Source organism: Prinia subflava, chromosome 19 (assembly GCF_021018805.1).
Source record: "Prinia subflava isolate CZ2003 ecotype Zambia chromosome 19, Cam_Psub_1.2, whole genome shotgun sequence".
NCBI lineage: Eukaryota > Metazoa > Chordata > Aves > Passeriformes > Cisticolidae > Prinia > Prinia subflava.
In genome coordinates, this window is record NC_086265.1 from 11,235,638 (window position 1) to 11,247,354 (window position 11,717).

The 11,717-nt window shown below is 47.1% G+C and overlaps 1 protein-coding gene across 4 annotated transcripts; it reads left to right on the plus strand.

Annotated features, from left to right (window-relative positions):
- The first annotated feature begins 28 nt into the window (after positions 1-28).
- SNRPD3 (small nuclear ribonucleoprotein D3 polypeptide) lies at positions 29-3,166 on the plus strand. Of its 4 annotated transcripts, none has more exons than XM_063416404.1 (5): positions 46-168; positions 660-677; positions 1,304-1,435; positions 2,023-2,215; positions 3,005-3,166. In XM_063416404.1, the coding sequence occupies exons 3-5, from the start codon at positions 1,310-1,312 to the stop codon at positions 3,064-3,066; spliced, it is 381 nt and encodes a 126-aa protein (XP_063272474.1). In that variant the 5' UTR covers positions 46-168; positions 660-677; positions 1,304-1,309; the 3' UTR covers positions 3,067-3,166. The 4 variants fall into 4 exon arrangements, with proteins under 4 accessions (XP_063272470.1, XP_063272474.1, XP_063272473.1 ...); XM_063416403.1 differs by having other exon boundaries at positions 79-168; positions 632-677; XM_063416400.1 differs by lacking the exon at positions 660-677 and having other exon boundaries at positions 29-168; positions 1,282-1,435.
- The last annotated feature ends 8,551 nt before the right edge of the window (positions 3,167-11,717 follow it).

The following is an 11,717-nucleotide window of genomic DNA, read 5'->3' on the forward strand; positions in this document are numbered from 1 at the left end:
GCGGGGGGCGCGCACCGTGCCCCGGGCTCGGGGCACCGCGGGGCTGCGGGGCTGGCCCCGGGCGGGAGCGGACGGGACGAGGCCGCACCGCCCCCAGCGCCGCGTTCCGGTTCCGGTGCGCGGAGCAGGGCGGGAGGCGGCGGAGGCCATTAGCGGGGAGAGCGGGAGGTGAGTGCCGGCCGTGAGTGCCGGGCCCGGGTCGTGTCCCCCCGCGGGGCCTGCTCGCGTCCCGTGGGGCCGGGCGGGGCCGGCTCAGAGCGGCGAGGCGCGGGAGGGCTGCGGGGCCCGGCTCCCTCACGAAGGGCCCGGGGCTGGGCGCTGCGGGGCCCGGCTCCCTCACGAAGGGCCCGGGGCTGGGCGCTGCGGCCCGCGGGGCTCGCAGGGGCCGTGCCGCTGTGGGGCTCCTCCATTGGAGGTGCGAGTGGTCTGTTATGTGGTCCTTAAAAGTGATTTTCCTAGAAGAGACCAGGAAAAGAGTGGCTATCGATATTTGAAGTCTCTCCATGGGCACGCCTCTAGAGGAGTGTTATTGATGCATAGTCAAAGCCCACGTTGTGTTTCAGTGTGAGAACATCGGTGCTTTACGCTAATGGGAAGGATGATGGGTTTTATTCCCTGTCTCCCTTTGTAGTAAAAGCTGTCGTTTCCCCGTGCCTCAGGTGCAGAGCCGCAGCAGCGCAGCTGTGAAAAAGGCATATTGTATGTGTGGCTCTACGCAGATATTTACTATATGTAATCTGATAGATAGAAAAGTTATACTATGTTAACATTAGAATAATGTAGTGAATGTAGTTTTGTAATTAACAGTAAGTCATAGTACAATAGAAGCTGTGTATGTGAGTTATATTTTTTTTGCTCAAGAAGAAAAATTCCTCAGCACAGAGATAACATTCACAGAGGCCCCTAAACCTTCTAGTGAAGAAGAATTTATGGCCTCTTATCCGCAGAACCTAACTTTCTCAAGGACGTATGCTCTCATGCGTTCTTTTAATTAACAGAAAGCTTTTGTGACAAGAAACAGCTAAAAATTACTCGTTTTACATAAGATATGAATAGTCATCAACCGAAGGCTTAAAAAAGAAGACTTCTCTTTGTTCTGAGCCCTTCTCCCTCTAGCCTTTGTCTGGAAGGGGGGGGTCTTGGGTGGCCCGGGCTACCTTCTTTGCTTTTATTGTCTCATTATTTGTCCTGTCTCTGAAAACTTTTTAAACTTTTATTATTGTATTAAAATTTTTGTAACCAATTTTTATTCTTTATTAAATTTTCATAAATTTCAAAAAGCGAGTGATTGGCGTTTATCACAGCAGCCATGTCCATCGGGGTGCCCATCAAGGTGCTGCACGAGGCCGAGGGCCACATCGTGACCTGCGAGACCAACACCGGCGAGGTGTACCGCGGCAAGCTCATCGAGGCCGAGGACAACATGAACTGCCAGGTATCTGCTGCCTCACAAGGCTGGAGGGAAGCTGGCTGATCTGGGCCTGGGAAGGCTGAAAATTTAATGAAAAGACTGTTGCTTTTAGTTCTGGGATAAAGAAAACTGTGCTGCTGCTTTTTACCGTGGGGAAGTGGATTCAGCATTACAGATCGCTCCAAAGTGGCAGAGCCGATTTCCAATTTCAGAGTGGGTTTGGGCATCCTTATCAGTGAGATCAGAGATTTTAAGATTCTGTCCTGTGAACAGTGTTTTTCCAGAGTTCTTTATGTAAAGCCACTGAGTGTAAGAATAAAAAAACGTTGAGTCAAGAAACTGAAGCTAATTTAATGCACATCACTTCAGTCATTCCAAGAGGGCCTGATTTTGACTTCAGGCAAGTGATCATTGAAATCAGAATGCTTTCCTAATAGTTAGTACTAGAACAGCTTTATTAAAACCATTTGCATATAAGGAAACAAAAATATTGATGCTGATAAAGCTAATTTGTAAACTGGGGAGAAAGCAGAAGTCCTGGGCAGCAGGCATGGGGTGTGTTTAAATGGTGCTGAGGCCTGTCTGAGCACTGACTGATCTTCACCTTGCAGATGTCCAACATAACGGTGACGTACAGGGATGGACGGGTGGCACAGCTCGAGCAGGTGTACATCAGGGGCAGCAAGATACGGTTTCTCATCTTACCAGATATGTTGAAGAATGCTCCTATGCTAAAGAGCATGAAGAATAAAAACCAGGGTTCTGGAGCTGGGCGAGGGAAAGCAGCTATTCTCAAAGCTCAAGGTAGGTACAATTTGTTCATGGTCCCTCCCCCTGTTTTTCTGTAGAGCTGGAAAACTTATCTCTGTCACAGAGATTGAGCAGTAAGAAGTGAAAAGATTACTGGTTCATACAGTGTTTTCCTGTATGTTTTATCTTACAGTGAGAGCCAAGTCTCAAATTGTCCCAATTACCTGAATGTGTAATATTGATGCTACAGTAATTTAGGTAGTGAGTAGTCTTGTTGAACGGAGCCTTTCTGTTAAACTGAAGAGTTCTGTTTTCCTGCAGTTGTGGCCACCAGCTGTTTGGAATACTTAGGGAAAGCTTTTGTAGGAAAACAGCTTTAGTTATAAAGATGGTACTTAAGCTGCTGGGAAGCTGTAATTATTAGTTTTTCTGTAGTTCCCTCTCATTTGTGCCTTTCTCAGGGGAGCAGTCTGGTTATTAGGTAATTGAATAACAATCATGTGCCACAAAGTCCCTGGTTAACTTCAGTGTGCAGTAACGTTTATGTGAGGAACTAACTGAGTAGTGTTGCAAAGCCTTGCAAGAGTGGGAGCTTTCAAATCTCTTGGGTGACACAGATTTGTGTATTGGAAGGAACAAGAGATGCATGAATATTTACTGCATCTCTGAGGAGCCACACTCTGGCACCATTAGGTTCTGGTACTTCTCACAGAAAGCTTCTTGCTCTCACATCACTTTCTGAGCAAGAGACCTTGAGTGTTGTTGCTGTTTTGCTCGTCAGTTGCTGAGATAAATCTGCAGGTATGTCAAATTCACCTCATCCCTGATGTTTTCTTTCTTCAGTGGCTGCAAGAGGAAGAGGCCGTGGTATGGGCCGTGGCAACATCTTCCAGAAGAGAAGATAATTTTGGTCTTGGCCAAATTGCTTTTTTTATTAGGGGTGTTAACTTGACGACTTGTGCATTGGTATCAGTTTTGTTTAATAAATGTTTCTGATAAAAACTCGTCTGCTCTTACCTGACAGGACAATTCTTGGGCAAATATCCTCTAGGTGGATTTCAAAATTAAACCAGCTTTGGAAAATAGTGGACTTTTTTATATCTAGTTTTGACCACTTTGTGTGATGCATTGGTTTTTAAAGACCATTTTGTTTCCTTTTTCTTGTTTAGTCCTGCTGTCATTTATTCTCTAAAGAATTAGAAGGCATTCTTAATGAAGACTTTTAAGTCATACATTATAAAGTCTTATTAGCAGCTGCATTTATGGAACATGCAGCAAAACAGGCAGCTTCCTGTGAAGCAGAGCACTGTGTTCTTTTGCTTTACATGGACCTACAGTAGACAGAGGTCCATCTTCAGATCTGTATATTGAACTTGTATTCTTGCATTTCTTATTTTTTTCTTTGGATATGGGGAGAATATTTCATTAGGAACACACAACTTTGATAGCCTGAATCTATATTTGCAGCAAAAAAAAAAATGCTCTGACTTTCTTAGCAGTTTTTCCCTGTGTCTGGGAAAAGATGACAGAATAGGCATTTTCCAGGATAAATTTGAAATGCCTTCTAGATTTGACAGGCAGTGCAGGTGTATGAGGAAAGTCATAAATAGTTATCCATTAAACACAACTCAATACAAATGCTGATGTTTTGAACAAAACTCATGATCAACTTCAGGTTTTGATCATGTCTATGCACAGTTGTGTATAGACCAGCTGATCTGCAGGAAGCTAAATGTAGTTGTATCTTCAGTTTGTTTTGCTTAAAGTGTAGCGTGGGTGTTTTTACTGACTGAAATGGTTGAAATGTTTCATTGTAACCTTTCTGTACCTAATCACTTCCTTGCATACAGTCAATTACCAGTCTGTACACACTGAAAAGAGCTGCTCTTGCTTTTCTGCTCAGATGCTGTGAAGACTCTCCCTTGTGTGCAGACAGGAAAGTTGAACTAATGTATTAACCTGTTGACTTGTGTGTAAATAAAGCTGTATTTGGTCCTGCATCACCAGGGAAAACCCTGCATGTTCTTCTGGGTAGTAGTGGTCCTAAATATTTGCAATGGGAACCTCCTTAGAATGTGTTAAAGGGATACTTGAGCTTAGCTATAAAAGCACTGTAGTGTCATCTTACTCCTCTCCTGAGGGATGTATCCAAAGGATGGCAGTCCTCACAAACAGGGACCACTTCCACTGGTGGTGACTGGCTCATCTTTTTAAAGTGTCCCTGTTCTCCTCCTTGAGCAATGCTAAGCTGCTGTTTTCTTAGGAGCAAAAAATTTCAGCAGCACTGAGGGCGGGGAACAACAACAGAGAGAAACAGTCACCCTCCTCAGGAGGTTTGATGGAGCAAACTCTGTATCCGCTTTAAGAAGTTTGAAGTAGCATCTCTAATGCCTGTCAGCTTTGAAGAAGATACTGGATTTTGCATAAACACGAAGCTTTGCACTATGCCTTCAGGTTGAGGCTGAGTCTAGGATGAACTGTTCAGAAAGATACCGCAAATTCAGCGTTAAAAATGATCAAGTTTCACGCTGGTAGGAAAATCCCAGCCAAGACAAACATCACTTAGCAATTTCTGACTGGAGTAACTGGGATGTTCACAGACTGCTTTCCACAGCTTTCCTGTGATGTGTGTATACTCAGAGTGTGATAAATCAAAATTTCCCTCTCACAGACCAGGTCTCACCCACTAGATGGCTCTGTTGGGAAAAGAATGAAACTCAAGAAACCAGAACCCTCTGGAAAATAAAAATGCAAGAAATGTGACTTCTGTTGTAAAGGCCATAAACCCAAAGGCTATTATAAACGACATGAAAATACCTTATTTTCTTCCTTCTTCAGTGTTCCTAGAGTGCTGGCTTCCTGCGTGGCTGGGTTATTCCAGCTGCTGACTGATGCTGTGTTTCCCTGGTGCTGGCTAATAGGGCAAATGCACTTAGATCGTGTAGATTCCTCAGTTCAGTGAATTAAGCAATCTGTGTCCCTGGGATGGCAGATACTAAGGAGAGATGCAGCTGTTCTTAACATCTGCACTTTATTTGTCACTTTTTTTTATCCCAGATTGCAGCATTTCTTTTCATTCTTTGCCATCACACTGTGTGTGGGCTGGTTAATCTCATGCTCCTCAGTGGGTGCAGGGCTCTCCACAGTTTCCTGCTTTTGACAGAGAGAGACAAGCACTGCCCTAAAGCCTTGCTCTAAACCTGCCCTTTGACAACACCAGTGCAGGTGCCTTTGAAGTACTCATGGGACAGAGAATCTGTAGCTGTGCAAAATGGTGTGTGGAGAGGGGCAGGTAGAAATTCAGCCAGTCTGCCAGGGTCAAAACCACACTTGTGCTCTGCTATGAAAACAGGGCATAACATCAGAGAAGAGGTAGAGAAAGCATCATTTGAAAAAAAACTTATTTTGCACAGAACTGATCTTTCCTCACTGACCAGGTGCTTTCATCCCATACATTCTTCTCTCCAGGTATGTCTAACTTATATTTGGTCCTAAAGTTGTACTTTTCTTTAAATTAATTTTTCAATGAAAATTCCCTCTTCTAGGAGGGCAGAATGGAGAGGGAAATGTGAATTTCTGGTGCTGCTAATCAGAATAACTGTCCAGTCTGTATCTCTTTGCTACCTGAGCTTTACAGTGAGCTTTCCTGTAAAATAGATATGTCCTATTTCTTTTGCCAGTAAAATGTGAGCAAGGGTGGAAGACTGATGTTCCAGTGGAGCAATGGTTTGGTAAGGTAGCAGTGGGTGGAATTCTGAGGTCTACAAGAAAGTGCCAGTGATTCAGCTGTTTATTTCTCAGGCAAGGGTCAAAAGCAGGGAAGGAGTTCTCCCAGGGATCCTCGATGTTTCCACCCTGACAAAAGCAAAAATTTAGATCTGGTCTTGCACTTTATTGCAACCAACCTGATTTCAGACAGAAATCTGGTCTTCCTCCTCTAACATTAGATAAAACTTTATGGGACCCTCCTGCCTCAGTGGTTCTTTGGAAGGAAATACAGATATACCACTTCAAAAAGTGTGCTCATGGAAGAGCCTTGAAGAAATGCTGATGGGTCAGTGTGTGCAGATCACTCTGCAAGTGAGAGGAGAGTTCACCTGCTCACACCTGCAGACAGGAGAGCTACCAGATGACTGCAGGGTGCTGGTGCCTGAAGCAGCCAAAGCACTGCCTGTCTGCAAGTATTTTCCAGGTCAGGCTGTGTTTTGGCTATTGCAGGTGTCCTGTTGTTGCCTAGACCTGTAATAAGAGCTCTTGATAGAGCCAAGAGTATTTTGGAGGTGATGAATAAGGAAGTGCTACCCTTCCCTGCTCATGGTAGCTGTTCCTCACAGACCAGGGTGTGGGATATTTAACTCCTTGTGGAGGCTGACATTAGTGTGCAGTATGAATAGTGGATTTGGGGTGGGTTTATGCCACCTAATTCAGGCATTTAATGAGAAAAGTATTTGGGGTTTGTATGTGAGTTGCTTGTTCCTAGTAGATGGGCCATTATTCCTGGCACAGGACCAGTCATTGCATAAGCCAGTATTGTGCAGCCTCCTGCTGCTCAGCAGAGACTATCAGAGTCTGTGAAAAGTGGAGATTTTCCAGCATCGGTAATTCGGGGGAGAATGCCGAAGCCCTGGCAAAGAAACAGATTGTATCCAGAAGATGTGTAGTTATGCTGGGAGAAATGAAAAGAATTGCAGAAAAACACTATTATTGTTCTTTTGTTTGGTGAACTCCTTGCAGTGAGCGTTTAATTTGTTCTTCATTTTCCCTTGCCTGAGGACTTAAAATCTGTTGTGTGGCTGGGGGTTTGCCCTAATTCCAGCTCAGTGGAGAGATGCTGGTACAGATGTACCAGCATCCAGAGCAAACCACTGCTTGTGAGGCAAAACTTCTTACATCTTGTCCCTTGGTGCCTAAAATGTTAATAGGGAGTGAGTGGAGCCCACAGCCTCAGAGAAGTTTTGGAGCACTGCAGCTGATGGCCCTCAGCAGACATGGGGTGAAACTGATATTGTGATAATGCACAGACCCATGTGGTGGCATTTTAGAATGCTTATTGATATCTTCACACTCCCCTAAAATCTCAAATAAACTGTAGAGTGAATGGGGTTTTTTCCCCTGACACCATACCCAGCTGAGACACAGAACTGCTATGTGCAGATATTTACTTTTCTCTGACCAAGAGGTGTTGCTGTTCGTTGCTTCATGATCAAATGAGCTTCTTTCTGTCTCATGTCTCTGAAGCAGCTCCACAACAAGCCTTTTTTTGCAAAGCTCAGCCAAAAGTTAATGCCCTTCCCCTTGAAGAACACCATATCAAAGGGCACATCACATGCATCCTCAGAACCAGGCAGGAGTGTGTCATTTGCCTGCAGCCTTGTTCACCTCTTGCTTTTGAGGGCAGTTTGGATACAGCAGCAGAAGTGCTGTGGTTTGGGGAAAGGAGTGGCTGCACTTAAAGGAAATGTTGCTTCTTCCTTTTCCCTTGGTACTTGTTAGCATCGGCTGTCTTTGTTTTGTGTTTTCACTGCAACCTTTTTAAAAAATTTTTTCCAGTTAATGATCCAAATTTGATAAGGGGAAAGTGGATGAAGCTCTAGGGTACTCATTAGAGGCTTTTCATGTCAGAATTTGACTCCAAATACATGAAGTCTAATCTTAAACCTAGGCAGAGATTTTTACCATGGGACGTGCTGAAGCTTCTGGCTGGAGGCTGTTGAGAGGGTCCATGCAGGAGATCTCACTTCATCTCCATGGCCTCATTTGAGCCTGGCTTTCACTGGCCCTGCAGCCCCTGGCTCAGCTGCATGCCTTGGGAAGGAGCTCTGGAGGGGCATCCTGCTGTCCTGCTTGTGAGAGTGCAGCAGCCACCCAGCTCCAGAGCACCTGGCCCTGTGCTGGCAGGAGCTTTGGGGGCTGCCAGTGACACTGTCAAACGCTGGGATCCATACTGGGGCTGAGGGATGGGCCACTCCAGGGCTGAGACCTCAGCAAGAGCACCTGGACACCCTCTGGGCTGTTGTCTCTGAGTATCTGGTTACACATCAAACCTGTTCCTTTGGCCTCCACCTAGGTCTCTTTCCATTGCAGTTTCTGAAACACTAAAACCCAAAATACCTGCTGTTGAAGGGAGTGGATGGGCAGTGGCTGCTCAGTTTTTCAGTTGTAGCAGAGTCCAGACAAAGGTGCACACATCAAACTTGGCTCTGCAAACCAAAAGGTTTCAGGGGATCAGGAGCAAAGCTCTGCTCACAAGTCTGACATGGAGACCCACAGGCAGCTGCCTCTGCTTGTCTGGGAAAGGGCCTTTCCCCCATTTTTTGTACCAGGTTTTTGTTGTTGAGACACTGTGTGTTTGTGGGGAATTACACAGGTTGTGAATAAGGCCCATGTCATTTCTGATAGCTTTTCAAATGCTTCCCATCATTGTGTCCAATGTGGGGCAGGTTGACACAAGAATGGACTGGGAGGAATAACCCTCCCAAGAAGCTGAGGAACTGGCTGATCACAAAGCAGGAAAGTATCTCTCTTCCTTTGTGGCACACCCTGTGTGCAAGCAGAATGAACCCGATGCTGCTGTGGAAGGAAATGTCAGTGCCATTGAGGTTCACTTGCTTTTGAGGCCCCTTGGGATGCCCCAGGGAGAGTGCCAGGCTATGGGAAAAGGAGTAAATGGAAGAAAAGCTGACTTTCCTCTGATCTTTTCTGCTGAAGCAGAGTTCCTGTGTGGTTATTGTGTTTTGTGGCTGGTTTGGAATCAGCATGACTGAGCTGGGGTGCTGTCAGATCTGAGAGGAACTGCAGCTCTCCACAGAGTACTTGTGCCTCAAAGGGGATCAAGATGCAGTCGTGGCCTTCCAGAGCACTGCCCTCAGCTAGCAGGGTTCCAGCCTGGATTGTTTTGTGAACAGCCTCTTGGCAGCCTTAAACCAGCTACTGCACCTGCTTTGAGAGCACCTGTTTAAGGGCAGTAAACTGCAAAACAGGCTCCCTTATGGATGGATAATGTCCCAGCTGGGGTGGCTGGGCTTCCTGCCAGCTGCCCTTGGAGGCTTCTCACCTGCACTGCCAGGGACCGCAGTGAGCAGGGTTTGTATTGAGGCACTTTGCCTCTTCCAAGCTTTGAATCACGCCCTCTGGGAGGGAGCAGAGCAATCTCGAAAGGCAATGTTTAATCTTCCCTTGTTTGTTTTCTTAAGATGAAACAATTTATATTTTTGACATCTTTGTCAGCAGCTGTCCACTAAGGAGCTTGTCAGCCTGCCCCAAACAATGCCAACTCCTTTATCTTCCTAGTGCTTGTGATGAGAGATGAATTATAAGTTGAAAAAAGAGCCTTGGCAGTACAAAAGCAAAGGGCCTTGACAGGTTTTGAAGTGTGTGAAATAAAAAATAGATTAGACAAGCCTGTGCTTCCAGCTGCTTTTTGCATCCTTGCCTCAACAAAATAATTACCACTTATTTAGACAGAGGCACTGAACTGAGGGAGGTTCTGCTGAACTCAGTGCTCAGCACATTCTACCTGCAGCATGCCAAGATGCTCACCTGGGTTTTGTTGTCAAAAGCTGAGGTGAAATACAGGATGGAGGTGCAAGGAAGGTGTTGTCCCTTAGGCAGGGAGAGAACAAGAGCTTTTCTGTTGGAGCACTGCTCCTCCTTCCCTCTCAGGCACCAATGGCCTCAGTAGCTGTGGTGCTGCTCCTTGTCTCCCCGTGTGTGGCTGGGCTCTGTGGGCTGGTGCTGCTGGGGCTCTCTGCTGCTGCCTGAGCCCGTGGAGCCCCAGCTGACAATGCTCACCAGCACCTTCAGGGGAGATGCTTTACACCTGGTGACCCCTCTTTCCAGAACACTGTGCTGAATGTCTCACTGAGCTGTGCTGAGACTGATCCCCTGCTGGGAGCTCGGGGTGGGGAAGGGCTGTGGTACCGGCTGTGAGCTTCAGCTCCCTTCCTGCTGCACAGGTCCCATCCCAGGCTGAGCATCTGCAGGGAGAGGGGGCCTGGAAACTGAAATGGTGGAGAGAGGCTGGTGCCTAAGTCTGGGCACTGAGTGCTGCTCTAAGTACCTGAGATTACAGCCCTGCACCAGCAGGTACCTCCTGAGGAGAGAGTTCAGTCCTGCTGGCTGTGTTACCTGACAGGAGACAGGCTCACTGCAGGGCAGGTGCCCCCTGATTTGGCATCAGAACTAAGCTGGTCCCTCTGGCTGGCTGTGAGGAGACCTGAACGAGCAGCTCATCTCTTTAATACCCTTTGAGGGCCCTGAGCGTTCTCATTCAGTGCAAGGCAAGGCTCATTTCATTTGTGTCATCCTCTCTGGTTGGTGAACTCAGCTTTTATTACAATTGCAGATCTGGGGCCTCCAGGCCCCATCTGTCGGGGGCCCAGGAGCACTTCCAGCTTTGGAGCTGGATGCAGCGTGCTGCCCAGAGCCCCCCACCGATCCATGTGATCAGGAGCTGGAGGGGAGGAGCTGGGTGTGCTGGAATCATTTCTGCTAAGTTACAGCCCACCAAAGTTCATCCAAGAAGCAGCGGCAGGACTACATAATTTGCATTTTCACATATTTATTCACAACCAGTTCTCCATAGGGAGCTTTCTGTGGCAAAGCCACCAAGTGCATATAGAGGAATAAACATGCATGCCACAGCTGCTCAGCTGAACCAGCGTGTTTCCTGCTTTATCTCCAGATCCTGGAGTTGCCAGCTGGCAGGTGGCATTGCCAGGGATTGGCACAGAATTCCTCTGCAAGGGGCTGAATGTTTCATCCCTGTCCTGCTGGGTAGCAGAGCTCAGAGTGAAAGCACAGCTTTGAGCAGGGCTGGAAACAGGCTGGGGCTGAGCCAGGGGCTTGGCAGGGAAGAGCAGGGGGGCACTACACACTGAGGGTCTCACCTCATTTTGGGGAGTTGTTGCTGTTATGGAGAAGCTGTGAAGACGCCTCGATGCAGAACCCTGGGGGGACAGTGCTCAGAGCCAAGGACCAAATGTTCAGCAGCACTGCTCCCTCTTTGCAGATATGCACTGCCTCACCAGGCAGCTCCAAGCCTTCATTTAAATGCTTTGTGCCCGAGTTCTCTTCTTGGCACAGAGCAGAGTGCTGCTCTGCTTAGACTGTAAGAGTTTAAGCAGATCTTGCTGACACTTGAAATACTTTTCATTTTTGATGAAAGGTATTTTGGAAGGAAAAAATAATACCATCTCTTCCACAGCAGGGAAGGAAACAAAGAGCTGAGTGTGGAGAGTGGTGGTAAAAGGAATTGCAGCCAGCTGGTCACTAGTGGGGTTCCCCAGGGCTCAGGATTGGGGCCAGTTCTGTTTAATGCCTTTATCGATTATCTGGATGAGGGGATCGAGGCCATCCTCAGCTGAATTCACAGATGACACCGAGTTGGGTGGGAATGTTGATCTGCTGGGGGGTGGGAAGGCTCTGCAGAAGGGTTTGGACAGACTGGAGTTGATGCTCCAAGGACAATTGTGTGAGGTCCAACAAGGCCGTGTGCCAGGTTCTGCACCTGGGTCACAACAACCCCAAACAGGAGCCCAGGCTTGGGGAGGAGCAG